This window comes from Notolepis coatsorum (assembly GCF_963971535.1).
Source record: "Notolepis coatsorum genome assembly, chromosome: 15".
Classification (NCBI taxonomy): domain Eukaryota; kingdom Metazoa; phylum Chordata; class Actinopteri; order Aulopiformes; family Paralepididae; genus Notolepis; species Notolepis coatsorum.
In genome coordinates, this window is record NC_140179.1 from 16,166,071 (window position 1) to 16,189,709 (window position 23,639).

The window sequence follows — 23,639 nt, forward strand, 5'->3', positions numbered from 1 at the left end:
TCTCCATTGTGTCCCGCTTTCAGATCTCTATTTCACAGTTCCTGGATCAGCCACCTCCACGTCTGCCTCTGCGCATGGCGGGAAGAGTCCCTTTCCTCGTCCCATCCATCCATCCCTCACAAATACAAAATAACATCAGAATTCCCTCGATAGACCTCCTTTCCTCAAAAGGGAAAAAGAAAAGCATAAAATAAATGAACAGATCCTTCCTCCTGTAAACAAGTCGTAAACAGCACTCTTCAGAAACGTGGCGTCTCGGAGCATCCACGTCCTGCCAGCCCCCCACCCATCCACGGACCTGGACCCTCCACGGACCTGGGCCCCCCCCCCACGGACCTGGGACGCAGTCACGTCGTCACCAGGCTACTATGGGGGAGGAGGAGGAGGAGGGGGAGGAGGAGGAGGGGGATGAGGAGGACGACGAGGAGGAGGAAGAGGACGAGGACGAGGAGGGGGAGGAGGAGGGGTGGGGATGGAGGGGGAAGTCCACTCATCTGCACCATGTCTACCCGCCTCTCCGTCTGGGCCTCTGTCAGTCAGTGTCAGAGTGTGTATGTGTGTGTGTGTGTGTGTGTGTGTGTGTGTTGGGGGTAGGTGTGTGTGTGTGTGTGTGTGGGGGGGGGGGGGGGTAGGTGGGGGAGGGGGGACGGGGGAGCGGCTGGCACACTGGAGGAGGGAGACCCCTGGTGGTCAGAGAAAGGGGGATGATGACAGGTCAGTCGGCCAGCGGGGGTGTTGGAGGCGGGGGGGGGTTCAGTGGTGGTGGACGGGCTACTCGATGACCATGCAGCGCGGCAGGTGCTGGCTGTAGTACTTGAAGAGCTCGGCCGTCGCTCCGGGGCAGTTGGTCAACTCCAGCTCCTCCAGCTCCTGCAGCTGAATCAGACCCGACAGCCCGGTGGTCGTCAGCAGGGGGCAGCCTGGAGCAGGGAGAGTGGAAGAGAGGGACAGAGGAAGAGAGGAAGGAAGAGAGGAAGAGAGAGAGAGGAAGAGAGGGAGAGAGAGAGAAAGAAAGAAAGAACGAAGATGAAAGAAAGAAAGAAAGAAAGAAAGAAAGAAAGAAAGAAAGAAAGAAAGAAAGAAATTAAGAAAGAAGGAAAGAACAAATAAGAAAGAAAGAAAGAAAGGACGAAGAAGAAGGAAAGAAAGAAAGAAAGAAAGAACAAATAAAAAAGAAAAAAAGAAGTGGGGATACAGAGAATTCGATAATTAACACATTGAGTGCCACGGACGCGTTTTGTTATTAGTTCATGCTGACCTTTGAGTGCCCCCGACGCTATATATCGTTTGTTTGTCGTTTTTTTTTCAATTTATTGGCGATTTGATGATAGCGTGCATAGACTAGAATAGATCACTAGACTAGATCACTAGACTAGATCACTAGACTAGATAGATGACTAGATCACTAGACTAGATCACTAGACTAGATAGATGACTAGATCACTAGACTAGATAGATGACTAGATCACTAGACTAGATCACTAGACTAGATAGATGACTAGATCACTAGACTAGATCACTAGACTAGATCACTAAACTAGACAGCTGACTAGATCGAATGCTCAAGGATTCCATTCCACTTCCTGTCCCCCTGCAGTCCAGTGACCACTTCCTGTCCCCCTGCAGTCCAGTGACCACTTCCTGTCCCCCTGCAGTCCAGTGACCACTTCCTGTCCCCCTGCAGTCCAGTGACCACTTCCTGTCCCCCTGCAGTCCAGTGACCACTTCCTGTCCCCCTGCAGTCCAGTGACCACTTCCTGTCCCCCTGCAGCCCAGCGACCACTTCCTGTCTCCTGCAGTGACGATGGTGTCTTGATGATGATGACATGGAGACGTCCTGGTTTGTCTGGGATTGTCCCCGTTTCAAGCTTTATGAGTCGCAACAAATACGTGTAAAACACTAATATGTCCCGGTTCTCAACAGTCACTGCCCCGGTTTTAACCAGTAGAAAAACATCAACAACTGTTGTTCTACGTGTGTCAACCACGTCGCTGTCAGGCTGTTGCCATGACGCCTTCCTTTTTTTTTTTTTTTTTTTTTATTATTGCAAAACAAAAATTATTAAGTCAGTACTCAACACATAATGCATAATGAAACTAACAGACAAGGTGGCTAAAATGACATGCAAGTACAGAAACAGAAAACAAAAAAAAGTCTATAATAATATTTTAACGTATATAGTGTATATCCAACAAAATTACCAATTATACAAATGCCTTATACAGGATATACCCCTAATACCTATTTTCTAAAACCCGGCCTACACACATATGCTCCAGCTCGAACCCCCCCCTCCCGGACCCCTCCTTGGATAGTACCTCCATTATCCCTCACTCCTAACCAGACACTACCATTATAAGCTAGCTTTTATTCTCTCCACCACTTCTAACCACATTGACATTTTGGATTCGTTGAGACCCAGAATTCTTGCTGTAGATATTTCTTGATAAATCACATCGAGATATGTAAGAGACCAAACCTTCCTGCACATTTTTTCCGGTTGAAACCAGCGTGATGCGATCAGTTTTTTAGCTACTGTGATACCCGATAAAACCAATCTCTTTAGCTGTGGATTTACTGCAAACTCAAAAACATCATTCAATAGTAATACAGAGGGGTGTACTGGTATATTCCAAGATACGAGTTTTGATAATTGATGGGTCACATCTTTCCAGAATGCCTTAACTGGTGGGCAGTCCCAATACATGTGCATAAATGTCCCTTCGTCTCCATTTGTACATTGGGAGCATTTTGAGTCTTGTTTAAGGCCCATTCTGTTCAGTCTTACAGGAGTCAAGTATGTCCTGTGAATATAGTTAAGATTGATTTGTTGATGGTCCGGGTTCCTTGATGTAAGACGGACATTTGCCCATGCTTCTTGCCAATCAAAGTCACTTTCCAGGTCTGGTATATCCCTCCTCCAGACAGAGTCTAGTTGGAGGGTTTCATACGAGGACGTTAGTAATTGATAATAAAAACCTGATACAAAACCTCTCAATGTTTTTTTTTTTTTTTAAACTTAAATTTGTATTAGCACTTATAGACAAACAGCACTTACAGAAAAAAGAAACTAACAACACAATAAAAACAAAAAAAGCAGTGCACATAAATGGTTACATGGGTATCATGGTTAGTTGTCTGGTTCCACTACAGTTGTTTTCCAGGTACTTAATACAAAGGCTGATTGTGTACCTCCCTTAAACAGGTATAAAAATGTAATTCCTACTCAAAAATATTAAATACTAACTAAGGCATGCATGTGTGATATGGGTCCAGAGACCCTCCTTGAGCTTCTTTCTTCCCTTATCCTTCGTCCTTTTTTTTTTTTTTTTTTATTAACTTTCTCTTTGCCTTTTGATTCACCCATACACAAACCACATCATCCCTGGATATTAATATAACACTGTTAAACAGACATAAATAATAAAGTACAAAAACATAAAACAATTGTAATACCCCAAAAGAAAAAATATTATAAAATACTAACTAAAGCAAAAGTGTGTGACATGGGTTCAGAGACCCTCCTTGAACTTCTTTCCTCCTTTACCCTTCGCCCTCTTGTGTTGCATTTGGTTCTTCCTCTGTGATGTCGTTTTCGTTCCCTTTATAATCCTCCCACTTTCCCCATCTTTCCCCAAATTTCTCTTCCTGTAGCCTCAGCATGTGCGTTATCCTCTCCATATCCTGTATCTCCTCTACTATTCCTACCCATTGTGCTATTGTCGGTGGGTCTTCCTTGTACCACAGTCTCGTTATTGCTTTTCTGGCCGATATCAACATTATCTTTATTAAATATTTGTCCCCCCCCCTGTATTCCCTCGTGTGTCAGGTCCCCTAAGTACAGCACCAGTCCCGTTTGTGGCAATCCGTATCCTAATATTCTGATCATTGCCTCCCCTATCTCCTCCCAATACCCCTTCAGCTTCTGACATCCCCAGAATATGTGTGTGATTTGCCCCCTCCTTCCCACACATCCTCCAGCATGCTCTTTGTGTTGGTGCATATTTTCCCTTCAGCTCTGGGGTTATAAAGAATCTGATTATGTTTTTCCATCCAAACTCTTTCCATATCCTCGATCCTGTTGTTGAATGTTGCACCTCGCATATGTTCCCCCATTCCTTCCCTGTTATTTCTATCTCTAGTTCTCTCTCCCATTTCTCCCTTATGTAATCGGTCGTGTGTCCCTTGCTGTTCATTATAGCTCGGTATATTGCTGATATTACTCTTCCTTGCCCCCCTTCGTATGCCCATACTATCATCTTGATTATTCCATTCTGTTCTTCGTCTTTGGCCCCCCTTATTTCTTTGTTGTAGTAGTCTCTAACCTGTAGATATCTGAAGTGGTCCCTGTTTTCTAGTAGTGGTGCGGCATAGCTAACCTATTGTTCAATTTGTGATAAAAGCACCAAATTTGGTACATATTTAGCTTAATATATTTAGAAAAGATATGGATATTGGGGCATTGCAGATTGGCATTTTGGTGACCATGGTAACCATTTCCAAAAATGGCTGTCAGAGATTACTGGCATAGAACACTTTGGCCACCAAAGCTATTGTTTTCCATGTTTTTAACACCACAAATAGTATTTACATCCAACTTAAAGTGAAGAACATGTTTTATTAATATATTTTTTATAATTGTTATATAAACAAATTTAATTTTAAAAATCAACAAATATACAACAATTTACAAAACATAATTAAACATTTTCCTTTTTATCCCCCTCCCCCACACACAAAATGGTGATGGTGCTATTGCCCGATTAAACTATCGAAGAATGGTTCAACAGGGTTCAATTGACACATTCTCCATCACAGAAGCAGAGGCCTGTGCACTGAAGTGCAGCCTTCTTGCACCTGCAGCACAAGAGATCAGCTCGTGGCAGGATTGTGATGCTTGTGGCATTGTCGTCCAGTGGGGCTCATACATTCCTTCTGTCTTCACCCACCCCCAGTCAATTGGTGATGGCAGCACAGGGTCTGGAAGCAGTGTCTTCCCCCAGATGTGACCACCCTGGTAGACTGCTCTCAATACGTGCTCCACCAGAGCAGCTCGGGTAGGCGGGATTTTCTGTGCCAAGCTTTTACGTGGAAAAAGTTTCCTTCTTGCCTGGTTCACCTTGGTGCAGGTGCTGGTTCTATCAAATAGAAGTATGAAAAACCTCTCAATAATGTTCATTGCATCATCTGGGATCTCCTTTGGTCCATTTGCCAGCATCAGTAGTGCATCTGTCAGGTCCGGCAGTGACTTCCATGTTGACCATGCTGCTTTCTTTCCGTGTCCAGCAAAACTGGATACAGTGTCACAGCCTGTCAAAGCATGGAACATTGGAAGGGCACATGACATCTCTGGTCCGAGGCACGCAGCTATTTGGTGGGCTGCCAAGTAGCAAAAGCTCTTGCCAGTTCTGACTGCTAGCCACAGTTCACATCCAGCTGGTAGTTGTGTTATGGCAAACACAGCCAAGACCACAACATTAGTGTCAACAGTGCGAATAAGCAATTTGTGGTGGCCATGCAGTGCAGCATGAGATACATGCAGTAGCATACGACTATCTGCTTCTTCATGGCTGCATGGGGCCAGGGTGTGGAGATCCTGCAGTGGCTGTGTGCTGAGCACCCCCATCCCATCAGTGAGGACAACCTCCTTGTCTTCCTCACTGAACACCTGAAGGAGGACCTTGGATAGGAAGCTGAATAGTTCTGTCTTGTTACTGTCAACCTGCAGAAAGTTTCCTGGTATGGCCTTCCCAACCACATGTCTCCTTACACCCTTTCCACACTTGGTTCTTGCTGTGCCTTTCAGGGAGTCATCCTTGTAAGTATCCCAGATAAGGTCCACATGTGACATAGCTGAGAATAGATATATGGGATGCAAACCTGCTGTGCATATTCATCAAATGTCTTGGCACCTGCTGGCTTCATCATCTGAATCATGGCAGCTTCATCAAGAACTACACAGATAGCATCAGGGGCTTTAGTCTGAGCTGGAGACGGGTCCTCCAGGCATTTCAGAAGGTCACTCTTTGTCCCAAGTCATAATCTTCCTCCATCAGAGAGTGCTGGTGGCCATGCTTGGTTCTCATGCTGGAAGAAGTCTTCCAGGTTTCCATCTCTTGTTTGACAGCTAATGTAGAGTCGTGAAAAAAAACTCAACATCACTTTTCATTGATGTTAGCTGCTGCTTCTCCTTACTTGTGGTCTTTCGCGTTGAGCCAACAAACCGTTTCAACCGGTTGCGGTGGATTGTGTCATCAATGGGTTTTGTTCTCTCCACAAGACATTCCTTTGTGAATGCTTGGAACTGTTGTTGGCCAATCGTCTGTGCATTCTTAACAGTCCCCACTGCTGATGGATCTGCAATATCTTTGCTGTAAAGAACAAGCAGGTCTTCACTCTCCTCTTCAAATGGGTTGCCCAGTTCTTCCATTACATTGACGAGTGAGCAGACATCTTTTCTAAATGCTTTCTGCACACTTGCTGTCTGATCATGGTGGAGCACCCCATCTTATCTTCCCATGAGCTGGTGAGCATCTTCAAAGTCCTCAATCAGTGCTGCAACCTCAGGGCCAGCTACCATCCACCGTCGGAGGGCACTAGGGTTGTCTGTAAGACCTACCACCCCTCCATCACTCTTGATGCAAGCATTATTTTGCTCATGTGCTTGATCAATGGGGATTGGTCTTCTAAATGGTGAAATTGCCAACATTAAATTCTCTGGCAACATCTAGGTGTCTTGTTGGTAGTTCAGTCATGTCACGAAGATGAACTGGGATCCAGCGGGCATAGTTCATATGGTCCAGAGCAAAGAACCTGGGGATGAGTTCTGTCAGAGCATCGAGGTACATGATGAAGAAGGACTGCCACAGGGATCTCACATAGACCAATACACAAGGCTCCAACGCCATGACTATTACCCAGTACTGGAATTGAGGGCAGCTCTCCCTCCTTGAGCACCATTCATCAAACCCCAAAGGCACATCTTCTGTATCTGTATTACGGTTATTGTAGGCCCGATACTGCAGGACATATAGTGCAGCCACAGTGACTTGGTGGGCACGTCTGGTGCGAGCAACATGTGCTGCACGCAAGGAGTCAGCGGTGCCTGCTGTTGTGATCTCTGCTTGTACCAGTGCTTCAACCCAGCCACTGCCTTTCAACCAATCACCCAGGGTCTTCAGAGCTGCCATCTCTATATGCAGGCCGCCAAACATCACAACAAATTTGTCTTCCCCATAAATCTCTGGCCACTTCCACTGGATCTGCTTGGCAATACCATACAGGGGTTGATCAAATGTTACTACTGGTGTCTGCCCAGAATTCAGATGTTGAACTGCATTTCTGACTACGTCCATGGAGTGTTTGATCATTGCCACTGTGTGGGCACTCTCGTGGAACACTTGCAAGACTCTTCCGCACATTTTCTAGCCAGCAGTACTCTTCCTTGATGTTATGGTCTGAGTTTGAGGTGCCACAGTGCTAGGTGGTACAGGTACCTTTGTGGTGCTACGGACAACCGGTGAGACTTCTGTGTAGTAGCTTGGCAAAAGGCCTACTGTCTTTTGGCTTCCACACCCTCCAACAATCACAATGCTGCAGTCAACTCCTTGACCTGCAAATGTAGGGTGTTGAAGGAGTGAAATACCTGTGCCATGAAAGGACTCCTTTGAGGTAGTTGAGCTAGGGTTATGGTCAATATTATCAACTGCAGCAGTTGTGAAGACGTAAAAATGTAGATGAATAAACTCACAAAATACAGCGCTACTCACAATAATCAGTGAAGAAACACGAAAATCTATATTGTAAATATTATATTCTTATCTTGTATTCATTCACAACTTGTCAAAAACAGAAGAAAGTAACCTACCTGTAGCTCCTCCATAAACAGACTGGGAAAAAGGTGGGCGACATAGCATGTGTCCAGCTGGAAATAGCAGCAACAAGGCAAGGGTGACCCTAAACAATGGTATAGGGGCACAGCGCCACCGTGATAATGCTCCAGCGCCACCATGTGGTAAAAAATATAATAATAATATATACAAATATTATTGTAAATTTTAAATTTGTTTTGCAACGTAAGCTTGGGGCCAGCTTATACCTCATATACTGTACTTAAATAAATAACATTTGCACTTTAGTATGCTATAATATTGAAATTACGTCTTTAAGTTGCAGCCTGCTACGAGAAATGTTTTACTGATTCACGCCACTATATATTAATAATATAATGAAATGAATTTAAAAAAAAATGTAAATGTCCTTAGAATGTTGAGTGAGTATTTGATTTGGTTCTTAGGGTTAGTGGGATCTAGATTATATCCGTTATTGCATGCAAATCCAATGGGATAAGAAATTTGACTAAGCGCTGGTGGCCATTTTGAAAAATGCCTGCCACAGCCACCAGGGTACTCGTTTGTAATGCCCCAATATCCAGTTTTGTTCCCAATATATCTATCAACACATCTGCCAAATTTGGTGCTTTTATCACAAAATTAACAATTGGTTTGATATGTTGAGCTATGCCGTGCCACTAAAATAGCTTAGTTCATATTAAAAAAACACCAACATGTTTCGGCCTCTCTATCGGCCTTCTTCAGGGCATACCAGAAGGCTGATAGAGGCCGAAACATGTTGGTGTTTTTTTAATGGTTCTATGAACTAAGCTATTTATTAAAGCCTTTTTTATATACAAGAAGAGTGCCTGGAACTTACTTATTTTTATTCAGCTGACTTCCCTCATCCAAGAGCACCTTCAAAAAGACACAGGATTCACACCACAAAGACGCTGCAGCCCTCCTTGTTCAAATGTAAATAATATGTATGGTAAGGCTGTCCCCGAAGCGTTTTTGGGATACAAACTTCGTCAGGGTTTAACCTTCGTTTTTAATTAAAACATTTAAAATACAATTATTTTATAAATGATTTTTCTTTTCTTTTTTATATCCTCAAACTAAATCCTCAATTTGAATAAAGTGATTCATCTGATTAAATGAGTCTTTTTTCTTTTATTAAATCAACTTTCCAGCAAATGATGTCAACTGTCAACCTGAATTAACATTCAGTATTCAATATGGTCTGATTGAATATTAACATTCAGTATTCAAGTAGAACAGCTAGCTAGCCGTTGTGGACACTCACCTTTCCACAGCAAAACGGCAGGCAAGGCACCTTGGTTGAGAAATGAAGGCTTCAATCTATGTTGTTTAGTCTATCTGTTCAGTACTGTTCAGTACTGTTTCAAGATGCACAATGAGATATTCTGAGAGAATTGTTGAATAGATACACAAATGTTCTAGAATGTTTGATTATGACATCATACTGTGACATCACAAATGTTCTAGAATGTACTATTATGTCATCATACTGTGACATCACAACGGAACATGTTTGAGTTCCATTTGAATAATATAAATAATATAAAAATAAGGAAGTTCCAGGCACTCTTCTTGTATAAAAAAAAGGCTTTAATAAATATAGTCCAAATTTCTCCTTTAATTTTTGTAGTGTCTGCATTTCCCCCTTCTCTATCATTTTGCATATCGCTGTTGCCCCCCCCCCTCTCCCACCTTCTGAATCCATGGTCTAACCTCCCTGGTTTGAATATCTTGTCATGTGCTACCCATCTCAGAACCTCTGACTGCTTCTCCAATTTGTGTGTTTTTACTACTCTGTTCCATATGGTCAAGGTGCATTTGGTCATGACGCCTTCCTTGGTTCATGCGTCTCTTTCTGACATAATCTAATACCTTCCATACATTTTCTATGCGTTCATCGACGGATAAATGACCTGCAGCCTACAGTATGTATCTGACGTGGTTAGGGTGACCAGATCCCAATAAACCAAATGTGGGACAAATGGTATGTTTGTGAGGGACAATGTGGGACGCCCCCCCCCCCCCCCAGCGCAGCACCCGCCCCTCCTTTTTTTTGGTGGACTGTCCCTGTCCCCTCAATCAAGGCTCATCCGCCACTGTCCTCATTCAAATGACCACAAGCCTAATATGTTTTGCCCTTATTCATTTATTTGATTTTCCTTTTGTCTCTAAGTACTCAAAATAAATAAATAAACAAATAATAAATAAAATGACCACCCAGACTTACAATCACCTATGATTAGGTCTGGACCCCCAGTCTTATCACACACACACACACACACACACACACACACACACACACACACACACACACACACACACACACACACCACACCACACACACACACACACACACACACACACACACACACACACACACACACACACACACACACACACACATAATGACCACCCAGACTATGTATAATAATGACCACCCTCACAACGCTTTTTCACTCTCCTGCCCTCCGGGAGGAGAATGAGGAGCCTCCGAGCCAGGACCAGCAGACTGAAAGACAGCTTCATACACCAGGCTGTCAGGAAACTGAACTCTCTTCCAGCTCTAGCCTCTCCCCTCCTCTACTCTGCCACCACAGAACCTGGACTAAGAACACCCCCCCGCAGTAATGGCACAATAATAAAGAATATGATTATCTTCCACCTGCACTGATTTGTGCGGGGGGTGGTTAGGTTACCAAACGGCTACTCGCATCTTTTTTATTGTTATTATTCGTTTTCAATCTAAACCGTTTGGGATTGTTTTCCCCTTTTCAAATTTCGACCAAGCGAGCGGTCTTCTCTCGTGCCGAGCAGCGGAGATTACAGCAGCGCATGCAACTGATCTGTTTATCCCAAGTTGCGCGGAAGGACAACTGGCTCTGAAACGGACCCGCCGCGCTCGACAGCGTTGGGACTTGTTGTTGTCATAGGATGCGGTGTCACTCGCGGCCAGATACTAGTAACGTTATGCGACGCATAGAGGCTCTTCACATTGGCTGGGGGGGCGGGGACATTAGCGCGGATGACAACCAATCATGCGGGACATGGTCTCAATTTGCGTGACGCGTGAAAAGAGACAGAAATGCTGTACAATCACGCGCAATGCGTGACATCTGGCCACCCTAGACGTGGTCATTATGTATCTGACGTGGTCATTATGTATCTGACGTGGTCATTATGTATCTGACGAGGTCATTATGTATCTGATGTGGTCATTATGTATCTGACGTGGTCATTATGTATCTGACGTGGTCATTATGTATCTGACGAGGTCATTATGTATCTGACGTGGTCATTATGTATCTGACGAGGTCATTATGTATCTGACGTGGTCATTATGTATCTGACGAGGTCATTATGTATCTGACGAGGTCATTATGTATCTGATGTGGTCATTATGTATCTGACGTGGTCATTATGTATCTGACGTGGTCATTATGTATCTGACGTGGTCATTATGTATCTGACGTGGTCATTATGTATCTGACGTGGTCATTATGTATCTGACGTGGACATTATGTATCTGACGTGGTCATTATGTATCTGACGTGGTCATTATGTATCTGACGAGGTCATTATGTATCTGATGTGGTCATTATGTATCTGACGTGGTCATTATGTATCTGACGTGGTCATTATGTATCTGACGAGGTCATTATGTATCTGACGTGGTCATTATGTATCTGACTTGGTCATTATGTATCTGACGTGGTCATTATGTATCTGACGTGGTCATTATGTATCTGACGTGGTCATTATGTATCTGACGTGGTCATTATGTATCTGACGTGGTCATTATGTATCTGACGTGGTCATTATGTATCTGACGTGGTCATTATGTATCTGACTTGGTCATTATGTATCTGACTTGGTCATTATGTATCTGACGAGGTCATTATGTATCTGACTTGGTCATTATGTATCTGACGTGGTCATTATGTATCTGACGTGGTCATTATGTATCTGACGTGGACATTATGTATCTGATGTGGTCATTATGTATCTGACGTGGTCATTATGTATCTGACTTGGTCATTATGTATCTGACTTGGTCATTATGTATCTGACGAGGTCATTATGTATCTGACGAGGTCATTATGTATCTGACGAGGTCATTATGTATCTGACTTGGTCATTATGTATCTGACGAGGTCATTATGTATCTGACTTGGTCATTATGTATCTGACGTGGTCATTATGTATCTGACGTGGTCATTATGTATCTGACGTGGTCATTATGTATCTGACGTGGTCATTATGTATCTGACGTGGTCATTATGTATCTGACGTGGTCATTATGTATCTGACGTGGTCATTATGTATCTGACGAGGTCATTATGTATCTGATGTGGTCATTATGTATCTGACGTGGTCATTATGTATCTGACGTGGTCATTATGTATCTGACGTGGTCATTATGTATCTGACGTGGTCATTATGTATCTGACGTGATCATTATGTATCTGACGTGGTCATTATGTATCTGACGAGGTCATTATGTATCTGACGAGGTCATTATGTATCTGATGTGGTCATTATGTATCTGACGAGGCACCAGCAGCTTTAACCATTTGTAGTGTGGTAGTGAAAGGTTAACCTTCTGTAGTGTGGTAGTGAAAGGTTAACCTTCTGTAGTGTGGTAGTGAAAGGTTAACCTTCTGTAGTGTGGTAGTGAAAGGTTAACCTTCTGTAGTGTGGTAGTAAAAGGGTTAACCTTCTGTAGTGTGGTAGTGAAAGGGTTAACCGTATATATCTGACGTGGTCATTATGTATCTGTTGTCCTGTTTCTGATGAGAGCGTGTTGTCGTCTGACATCAAGGCCAGCGAATGAGAGCTGTAACATCGGTACCAGCGGGAGGTTGATCAGGTTAACCAGGTTTTACTGAGTGATTAGACAAAAAAACAAGCTCGCTACTTCATTTGTATCTACTGTCTACTGTAGCGCCAAGCTAACGTCGAGAATAAAAGGCTGATCAGTCCGCGTGCACATTTCAGCACCACACAGCGGCCCATTGAAAGTGGACAGCTCCCCTAGGCCTACACACACACGGGCAGCTGGGCGGGAGAGGGAGCACCTGTTGGAGTGTTTCTGGACAGATATATCCTCCATCGCAAGCTGTGTGGAGAGCCAACAAGAGAAGGTCTCTCCAATCTGGCACTACAAATCACTCACAGTAAACATTTAGGTAGACAAAACAAAATCACGAATAAGACTAACAAAAAATTGCCTACGAATAAAGAATAAAATAAGCCTAAGAATACAATTATAATAATAAAATAAAAAACTGTCCGGGATTCACATTTCCTATGTTATGTATGTACATTCTAATATAAAATATACAGTAAAAAATACAGAGATCTACAGTAAGTGTACAGTAGGTGTAATATTGTTGTTTTAAAAGTAGAAATCCAGGAAGATGGTAACTGTCACCCTGTGCTCAGTGATGCAGTGAGGCACAGTGATGCATTGTAAAGTCTGATGTTGGAATGAAGGACTTCCTGTGCCGTTCAGTGCTACATTTAGGTAATGTGAGCCTAGCACTGAACATGCTCCTCCTGTCAGCCAAGTCTGTGTATAGTGGGTGGGAGGGTTTTCCTGCTGGCCTGGAGCTTAGCAAGATAATGATATGATGATGATGATAATGATGGATTGGATTATCAAACATGTTAAGCAGGTAACGTAATATTGCTATCACCCCTCTGAATATCTTGACCCCCCCCCCTCATCACAAAACCATCGTTTCAATTAATGAATATTTTACTGGAGGGTGAATGGATTCATGTTATCCTCTGTTGTGATACTGAATATGGCCACCAGGGGGCGGACTAGGCCAGAGATGTAACATCCTCAACCCTGACGTCAACAAGGTCATTTCTAGAGGCCACTCACAGGTCAGACTAGCCTGACAGAGAGATAGAGAGAGATAGAGAAAGAGGGAGAGAGAGAAAGAGTGAGAGAGAGAGATCATACCTGCGAGGGACAGAAGACGTAGACTCCTCATTCCAAACAAATGCTGCAACCCAAAGTCCTGCACCTACACACACACACACACACACACACACACACACACACACACACACACACACACACACACACACACACACACACACACACAGAAAGAAATACATGAACGTTCCCAATTAAACTAATGAGTGAAATACACTTTTTGATACAATACATCTTGAGCCTGTCAGTGTGAGAGTGAGTGAGTGAGAGCAGTGTGCACTGGCAGACTCAGCGGGTGCCCCCACGGTTGAAAAACGCGCGCTAAAGTGCCCTTTTGAGCGGTGAAAAATTAGAGGGTGTGCCCTATTGGTGCTTTTTCAATGGTCTAAACTTGACCATGTGCCCCACGGTTAAATAATGTCATGCAAAAGTGCCCTTTTGCGTGGAAAAGATTAGAGGATGTGCCCTATTGGTGCCCCTCTAATGGTTAAACGTGACCATGTGCCCCCACAGTTGAAAATGAAAACATTGCGCTAAAGTGCCCTTTTGAGTGGTGAAAATTAGAGGACATGCCCCTCCAATGGTTAAACTTGACCATGTGCCCCCACAATTGAAAACATTGCACTACACCTAAAGTGCCCTTTTGAGTGGCAGAAATGAGAGGACGTGCCCATTGGTGCCCTTCCAATGGTCTAAACTTGACCATGTGCCCCCACAGTTGAAAAACATCACGCAAAAGTGCCCTTTTGAGTGAAAAATCTAGAGGATGTGCCCCTCCAATGGTCTAAATTTGACCATGTGCCCCCACAGTTGAAAACATCACGCTAAAATGCCCTTTTGAGTGGTGAAAATTAGAGGACGTGCCCATTGGTGCCCTTCCAATGGTCTAAACTTGACCATGTGCCCCGACAGTTAAATAATGTCACGCAAAAAAGTGTTAGCTACAACTCTGAGCAGCCCCGTCACTACAATATTCCATCCATTTAAGTCTTCAGTTTTAGACACATCCCCTCTTGAATGTTCAGATGCCAGAAGGCTTAATGCAGTCTGAGCTGTAACCCTGCATCCTACTGCTGTGTGTGAGGTAGGTAATACAGCAAGCTTTCTTTGAAGTTGCAAAGATTGAGTTTGTTTTTACCAATTATGCATGACTAAATACTAATGTATGTACACTGCAAGTGATTTTATTGATGGCAGTATGTTTTAGCCTAGGCTACTGTAGGCTAGCTGTATTACTACTGTAGCTAGACAGGCCATAATAATAATAGCTTCATTTTATACAGCGCCTTTCAAAAGACCCAAGGTCGCTTTCCATAGGGGAAAAAATTACAAAAGTAACAAACATAGTGGATAGACACAGCATACAAAGTGGGAATTAGGGAAATGCGTGCGTGCGTGTGTGTGTGTGTGTGTGTGCGTGTGTGTGTGTGTGTGCGTGTCTGCGTGCGTGCGTGTGTGTGTGTGTGTGCGCGCGCGCGTGCGTGCGTGCGCGCGCGCGTGCGTGCGTGCGTGCGCGTGTGTGTGTGTGTGTGTGTGTGTGTGTGCGTGTGTGTGTGTGTGTGTGTGTGTGTGTGTGTGTGTGTGTGTGTGTGTGTGTGTGTGTGTGTGAGTATATACCTGGCAGCACCAGCGCAGGTAGAGGTTCCTCAGGGAGGACATGGTGGACAGGTAGCCCAGCCCGGTGTCTGTGATACGAACACATCTGAGAAGAGACAGAGGAGGAGATAAACAAATAAATAAATAGTAAATATAACAGCTTTTATCCAAAGCGCTTTACAATTTGTTCCTCACATTCATCGGGAGCAGTTAGGGGTTAAGTGTCTTGCTCAAGGACACTTTGACATGATACCCGGGAGGAGCGGGAATCGAACTGGGTTTATTTGTGCTATGCACACGCTATAAAGGTCTTCCATAGACTCCCAGAGGCACCAGCAGCTTTCATTCTTAGCAAGCAAGCGCCCCCAAAATTTGCCATTTTAGTTTTCGTTTTTGAGGACTGCATACTTTCTTTGCAAACCAAAACAACATACTTTATACTTATAGCACATGCATGAGCCTGGTCTCTTTTGAAAGATGACATTCTGAAGTTTCTGATTCCAGAAAGAAAATTAACTTTTAGTGCTAACGTAATAGAGTTACATAGGTCTGAACTTGAGTTGTAGAAACATTTGTTACTCAAGTTTTTCTGTAGTAGTTAGTAGTCCAGAGGTATTAAATCCCCAGAAGGTGGTATGGCTTACAAATCCAGACGGAGCCATAGCCTGAAGCCTTATGTAGTACATATCCAAATTTCATAAAGAAATTAGGAGTCATTTTGGTAAACTGTGTACAAAGAAAAACTCAGTTTTCTCATAGACTTCAATTCATTTGGCTTCCTGTTAAATAATTTAGTTGTTCACCTAGATCCCTGATTCACACATCCCCACATGGGGTATCATTGGAAGCCACACTCATTGGCTACAACGATCCACAATAATTTTCGAGATCGGATCTAGATTGACGGAACTACTGCAGCCTGAGTCGGGAGTGGTATTTTGCGCAATACCGTGTACTTTGCACAAGCCTCAAATACCGGCATGTAACTCGAGAAGCGCTGAACGGATTTTGTTGGATTTTGTCGCTATCGACGGGCAACAAATAAGCCTTCAATTCGATATATATATATTGTATTACAAAATATGCACGCCGGTTGCAAAAAGTCAGAAAAACATCCCATATGTGGGACGTTGCAGCTTAAGAGGTTCTACAAGTTACCAAAGGCGCCCTTTCTGTCCTCTTCTACAAGTTACCAAAGACTGCCTTTCTGTCATCTTCTACAAGTTACCAAAGACTGCCTTTCTGTCATCTTCTACAAGTTACCAAAGACTGCCTTTCTGTCATCTTCTACAAGTTACCAAAGACTGCCTTTCTGTCATCTTCTACAAGTTACCAAAGACTGCCTTTCTGTCATCTTCTACAAGTTACCAAAGACTGCCTTTCTGTCATCTTCTACAAGTTACCAAAGACTGCTTTTCTGTCATCTTCTACAAGTTACCAAAGACTGCCTTTCTGTCATCTTCTACAAGTTACCAAAGGCTGCCTTTCTGTCATCTTCTACAAGTTACCAAAGACTGCCTTTCTGTCATCTTCTACAAGTTACCAAAGACTGCCTTTCTGTCATCTTCTACAAGTTACCAAAGACTGCCTTTCTGTCACCTTCTACAAGTTACCAAAGACTGCCTTTCTGTCATCTTCTACAAGTTACCAAAGACTGCCTTTCTGTCATCTTCTACAAGTTACCAAAGACTGCCTTTCTGTCATCTTCTACAAGTTACCAAAGACTGCCATTCTATCATCTTCTACAAGTTACCAAAGACTGCCTTTCTGTCATCTTCTACAAGTTACCAAAGACTGCCTTTCTGTCATCTTCTACAAGTTACCAAAGACTGCCTTTCTGTCATCTTCTACAAGTGACCAAAGACTGCCTTTCTATCATCTTCTACAAGTTACCAAAGACTGCCTTTCTGTCATCTTCTACAAGTTACCAAAGACTGCCCTTCTGTCATCTTCTACAAGTTACCAAAGACTGCCTTTCTGTCATCTTCTACAAGTTACCAAAGACTGCTTTTCTGTCATCTTCTACAAATTACCAAAGACTGCCTTTCTGTAATCTTCTACAAGTTACCAAAGGCTGCCTTTCTGTCATCTTCTACAAGTTACCAAAGACTGCCTTTCTGTCATCTTCTACAAGTTACCAAAGACTGCCTTTCTGTAATCTTCTACAAGTTACCAAAGACTGCCTTTCTGTCATCTTCTACAGGTTACCAAATGCTGCCTTTCTGTCATCTTCTACAAGTTACCAAAGACTGCCTTTCTGTCATCTTCTACAAGTTACCAAAGACTGCCTTTCTGTCATCTTCTACAGGTTACCAAAGGCTGCCTTTCTGTCATCTTCTACAAGTTACCAAAGGCTGCCTTTCTGTCATCTTCTACAAGTTACCAAAGACTGCCTTTCTGTCATCTTCTACAAGTTACCAAAGGCTGCCTTTCTGTCATCTTCTACAAGTTACCAAAGACTGCCTTTCTGTCATCTTCTACAAGTTACCAAAGACTGCCTTTCTGTCATCTTCTACAAGTTACCAAAGACTGCCTTTCTGTCATCTTCTACAAGTTACCAAAGGCTGCCTTTCTGTCATCTTCTACAAGTTACCAAAGACTGCCTTTCTGTCATCTTCTACAAGTTACCAAAGACTGCCTTTCTGTCATCTTCTACAAGTTACCAAAGACTGCCTTTCTGTCATCTTCTACAAGTTACCAAAGACTGCCTTTCTGTCATCTTCTACAAGTTACCAAAGACTGCCTTTCTATCATCTTCTACAAGTTACCAAAGACTGCCTTTCTGTCATCTTCTACAAGTTACCAAAGACTGTCTTTCTGTCATCTTCTACAAGTTACCAAAGACTGCCTTTCTGTCATCTTCTACAAGTTACCAAAGACTGCCTTTCTGTCATCTTCTACAAGTTACCAAAGACTGCCATTCTATCATCTTCTACAAGTTACCAAAGACTGCCTTTCTGTCATCTTCTACAAGTTACCAAAGACTGCCTTTCTGTCATCTTCTAAAAGTTACCAAAGACTGCCTTTCTGTCATCTTCTACAAGTGACCAAAGACTGCCTTTCTATCATCTTCTACAAGTTACCAAAGACTGCCTTTCTGTCATCTTCTACAAGTTACCAAAGACTGCCCTTCTGTCATCTTCTACAAGTTACCAAAGACTGCCTTTCTGTCATCTTCTACAAGTTACCAAAGACTGCCTTTCTGTCATCTTCTACAAGTTACCAAAGACTGCTTTTCTGTCATCTTCTACAAATTACCAAAGACTGCCTTTCTGTAATCTTCTACAAGTTACCAAAGGCTGCCTTTCTGTCATCTTCTACAAGTTACCAAAGACTGCCTTTCTGTCATCTTCTACAAGTTACCAAAGACTGCCTTTCTGTAATCTTCTACAAGTTACCAAAGACTGCCTTTCTGTCATCTTCTACAGGTTACCAAATGCTGCCTTTCTGTCATCTTCTACAAGTTACCAAAGACTGCCTTTCTGTCATCTTCTACAAGTTACCAAAGACTGCCTTTCTGTCATCTTCTACAGGTTACCAAAGGCTGCCTTTCTGTCATCTTCTACAAGTTACCAAAGGCTGCCTTTCTGTCATCTTCTACAAGTTACCAAAGACTGCCTTTCTGTCATCTTCTACAAGTTACCAAAGGCTGCCTTTCTGTCATCTTCTACAAGTTACCAAAGACTGCCTTTCTGTCATCTTCTACAAGTTACCAAAGACTGCCTTTCTGTCATCTTCTACAAGTTACCAAAGACTGCCTTTCTGTCATCTTCTACAAGTTACCAAAGACTGCCTTTCTGTCATCTTCTACAAGTTACCAAAGACTGCCTTTCTGTCATCTTCTACAAGTTACCAAAGACTGCTTTTCTGTCATCTTCTACAAATTACCAAAGACTGCCTTTCTGTAATCTTCTACAAGTTACCAAAGGCTGCCTTTCTGTCATCTTCTACAAGTTACCAAAGACTGCCTTTCTGTCATCTTCTACAAGTTACCAAAGACTGCCTTTCTGTAATCTTCTACAAGTTACCAAAGACTGCCTTTCTGTCATCTTCTACAGGTTACCAAATGCTGCCTTTCTGTCATCTTTTACAAGTTACCAAAGACTGCCTTTCTGTCATCTTCTACAAGTTACCAAAGACTGCCTTTCTGTCATCTTCTACAGGTTACCAAAGGCTGCCTTTCTGTCATCTTCTACAAGTTACCAAAGGCTGCCTTTCTGTCATCTTCTACAAGTTACCAAAGACTGCCTTTCTGTCATCTTCTACAAGTTACCAAAGGCTGCCTTTCTGTCATCTTCTACAAGTTACCAAAGACTGCCTTTCTGTCATCTTCTACAAGTTACCAAAGACTGCCTTTCTGTCATCTTCTACAAGTTACCAAAGACTGCCTTTCTGTCATCTTCTACAAGTTACCAAAGACTGCCTTTCTGTCATCTTCTACAAGTTACCAAAGACTGCCTTTCTGTCATCTTCTACAAGTTACCAAAGACTGCCTTTCTGTCATCTTCTACAAGTTACCAAAGGCTGCCTTTCTGTCATCTTCTACAAGTTACCAAAGACTGCCTTTCTGTCATCTTCTACAAGTTACCAAAGACTGCCTTTCTGTCATCTTCTACAAGTTACCAAAGACTGCCTTTCTGTCATCTTCTACAAGTTACCAAAGACTGCCTTTCTGTCATCTTCTACAAGTTACCAAAGACTGCCTTTCTGTCATCTTCTACAAGTTACCAAAGGCTGCCTTTCTGTCATCTTCTACAAGTTACCAAAGGCTGCCTTTCTGTCATCTTCTACAAGTTACCAAAGACGTTTCTAAATAACTGGAGAAACGCGCCGTGGCTCCTCCTCCCTCTCAACATGAGCTGAAACTACTGTTTGGGCTTGAGGGGCAACACGGCATGTGGCACAATTATAATTTATCTCAATTATCTTGTTTTCATGATTGTGGAAAGACAAAAATCTAAATTTTTATTGAAATATGATTAATTAAGCCCTACTGGACAGGTAAACTCACACTTACCTTTATTCAAACCCTAACCATAACTTCTAAACCTAAAATAATGCATTTATTTTGTGAGGTAAATGGAAAATAAATGGTAAATGGTGCATTTAAACAGCTTTTATCCAAAGCGCTTTAAAATTTGTTCCTCACATTCACCCATTCACTCACACATTCACACACCGACAGCTGAGGCGACCATGCAAGGTGCCAACCTGCACATCGGGAGCAGTTAGGGGTTAACCCCTTAAGCCCGATCGGGCCGGTACCGGGTTGAGATTTATTTCATGTCATAAATAGATCAATACAGTCCGTATTAATTAATGTTGCATTTCTTTTTCAAATGTAGCCAAGAGTAAATACCCTAACCCTGTCAAAACAGCAGTCAAAGTGTATATGCTCAGCACTACGTTTGTTTACCAATGATTTTAAGTGTTATTAGTGAAATATGAGTTTATAAAAATCTCTGCACATTGCATCGGAAACCGGATGATTTAGATGCAAGAAAATGACGCCGTCATGAAATCATTGTAGTCCTAAGAAATAGGAGACACAGGGCTTTTGAGGGACGTCGGAATTTCATAAAATTACACTGCCCAGCTCACACCAGCCGCTGTCAAAGCTGCAGCTGGCTGACGTGAACAGAAAATATAGTTATTTTCGTGATCATATCTCACGGGTCGAACAAACCTGAACGTTATTGCCATAAAATACAACGTATATTGTTTCTTTACCTTTCTGTGAACGTATAGAAAGAAAACGCATCGCAATCTGGTGAAAAATACCGGAGCTATCGCCATTATACAAAAGTAACTGTACTTACAGTAGTTTTAATTCACGGTCTTTGCTGCCCTTTAACAGGCGCCCGGTTGTCCTAAATCCAGATTTAACTCTGCAATTGGAAAGATGAGATTTGGTCTGATCCATAGATGTATGACTTGGCCATAATAAGGTAATTTATAGGCCTGCTATTCTATATTCTATATTCATATTTCAAATTGCATGTGTCCGGGTGGCAAAATTCTGTGCTGTATCTACAAAACCCCCTGTAAATCATCTGTCCTTTATTCATTTGCTTAGATTCTTTGTACATGTGATCTCAAGAAGGTGCTGAATGAGCTCAGTGAGCTCAATGAGCTAAATCTTTCACGTCTGGTCAATGTTAGCATGGTGTTATTCACCATCAAAGATGGAAAAAAATAAGAAAAATTATAATAATTGATATTCTCCTTTGGTTCATTACAATTTACTCAGGCATAGTAACAGACACAATATTTTGGAATACATTCCCTGAGGTCCAGAGATGTCCCTAGATACCAAGAACATGCAACTGGACCTTGTAGAAGTGGAGCAAACTTCCATTTATTGCTGCTTTTGTATATAAGAATTTGTTCTTAATTGCTTGCCTGGATAAATAAAGGTTAAATAAAAATAAATAAATAATGTATGTACTTTTTCTGTAAACTTTCTGAAAATATGGCTAGGGCTTAAGAGGTTAAGTGTCTTGCTCAAGGACAGTTCGACACGCTGGCCCGGGAGAAGCGGGAATCGAAACCGGGGAACCTCCGGATTACCAGACGACTGCTCTACCTCCCGAGCAACTAAGGTCCGATCAAATGTCCCCACAGGAAAACAAGGACACACGCACACACACACACACACGCACACGCACACGCACACACACACACACACACCTGTCGAGCACCAGCTCCTCCAGCTTGTGCAGGTCGCAGGCGATGTACTCCAGGGCCATGTCTGTGATGCGGGGGCACCAGGACAGGTCCAGGCTGCGCAGCTTCCGCAGGTTCTCCGCCACCAGCTCCACACCGTCGTCCGTGATCTTGGAGCAGCCCGAGAGGCTGAGCGCCGTCAGGTTGGGCAGGCTGTGCACCATGTTCACTACGCCGTGGTTAGTTATCTCCCAGCACGAGTGCAGCCGCAGAGTGTGAGTGGTGTAGCCCTGAGAGAAGAGAGGAGAGGGGAGGAGAGGAGAGGAGAGGAGAGGAGAGGAGAGGAGAGGAGAGGAGAGGAGAGGAGAGGAGAGGAGAGGAGAGGAGAGGAGAGGAGAGAAGAGATAAGAGAAGAGAAGAGAAGAGAAGGTAAAGGGTGTAGCCCAGAGATAAGATAAGATATTCATTTATTGATCCCCTTGGGTAAATTGTGGCATCATAGCAGCATGGGGAGGGGGGAGAGGGGAGGGGAGGTACAGATATGGGCAGGGTAATAGTAGAAGACATAAATACAGGCAATACAATTATAGGACAGTAGACACATCGACACGCTGCCTGGAGAGGAGCGGGAATTGAACCGGGAACCTTTCGACTACCAGACAACTGCTATACCTCCTGAGCCACTGTCGCCCCCTAAGCTCCTTCTGAGTCTCTCTGGGCCGGCCATGAGACTCTGGTAGCGCTTGCCTGGGGATAGAAGCTCCTTCTGAGTCTCTCTGTACCGGCCATGAGACTCCGGTAGCGCTTGCCTGGGGATAGAAGCTCCTTCTGAGTCTCTCTGTGCCGGCCATGAGACTCCGGTAGCGCTTGCCTGACCGCAGCAGTGCAAAGAGGCAGTTGTTTGGGTGCCTGGAGTCTTTGACTATTCTCTTCCTTGGCCCTGCAACGCCTGGTGTAAATGTGTGTAATAAGCGCCTGGTGTAAATGTGTGTAATAAGCGCCTGGTGTAAATGTGTGTAATAAGCGCCTGGTGTAAATGTGTGTAATAAGCGGCTGGTGTAAATGTGTGTAATAAGCGGCTGGTGTAAATGTGTGTAATAAACACCTGGTGTAAATGTGTGTAATAAGCGCCTGGTGTAAATGTGTGTAATAAACACCTGGTGTAAATGTGTGTAATAAGCGCCTGGTGTAAATGTGTGTAATAAGCGCCTGGTGTAAATGTGTGTAATAAACACCTGGTGTAAATGTGTGTAATAAGCGCCTGGTGTAAATGTGTGTAATAAACACCTGGTGTAAATGTGTGTAATAAGCGCCTGGTGTAAATGTGTGTAATAAGCGGCTGGTGTAAATGTGTGTAATAAGCGGCTGGTGTAAATGTGTGTAATAAACACCTGGTGTAAATGTGTGTAATAAACACCTGGTGTAAATGTGTGTAAAACACGCCTGGAGTAAATGTGTGTACAACACGCCTGGTGTAAATGTGTGTACAACACGCCTGGAGTAAATGTGTGTACAACACGCCTGGTGTAAATGTGTGTACAACACGCCTGGTGTA

General features: G+C 43.2%; 1 protein-coding gene across 1 annotated transcript in view; it reads right to left on the reverse strand.

Annotated features, from left to right (window-relative positions):
• Positions 1-771: 771 nt before the first annotated feature.
• Positions 772-23,639, reverse strand: part of fbxl16 (F-box and leucine-rich repeat protein 16) — a gene marked incomplete at both ends in the record, with an annotated part of 36,448 nt that continues 13,580 nt past the window's right edge. Inside the window, 4 exons of the mRNA XM_084331153.1 lie at positions 772-920; positions 13,847-13,910; positions 15,440-15,524; positions 22,109-22,374. Of these exons, the coding sequence (XP_084187279.1) occupies positions 772-920; positions 13,847-13,910; positions 15,440-15,524; positions 22,109-22,374 (564 nt within the window). The remainder of the gene's footprint in view (positions 921-13,846; positions 13,911-15,439; positions 15,525-22,108; positions 22,375-23,639) is intronic.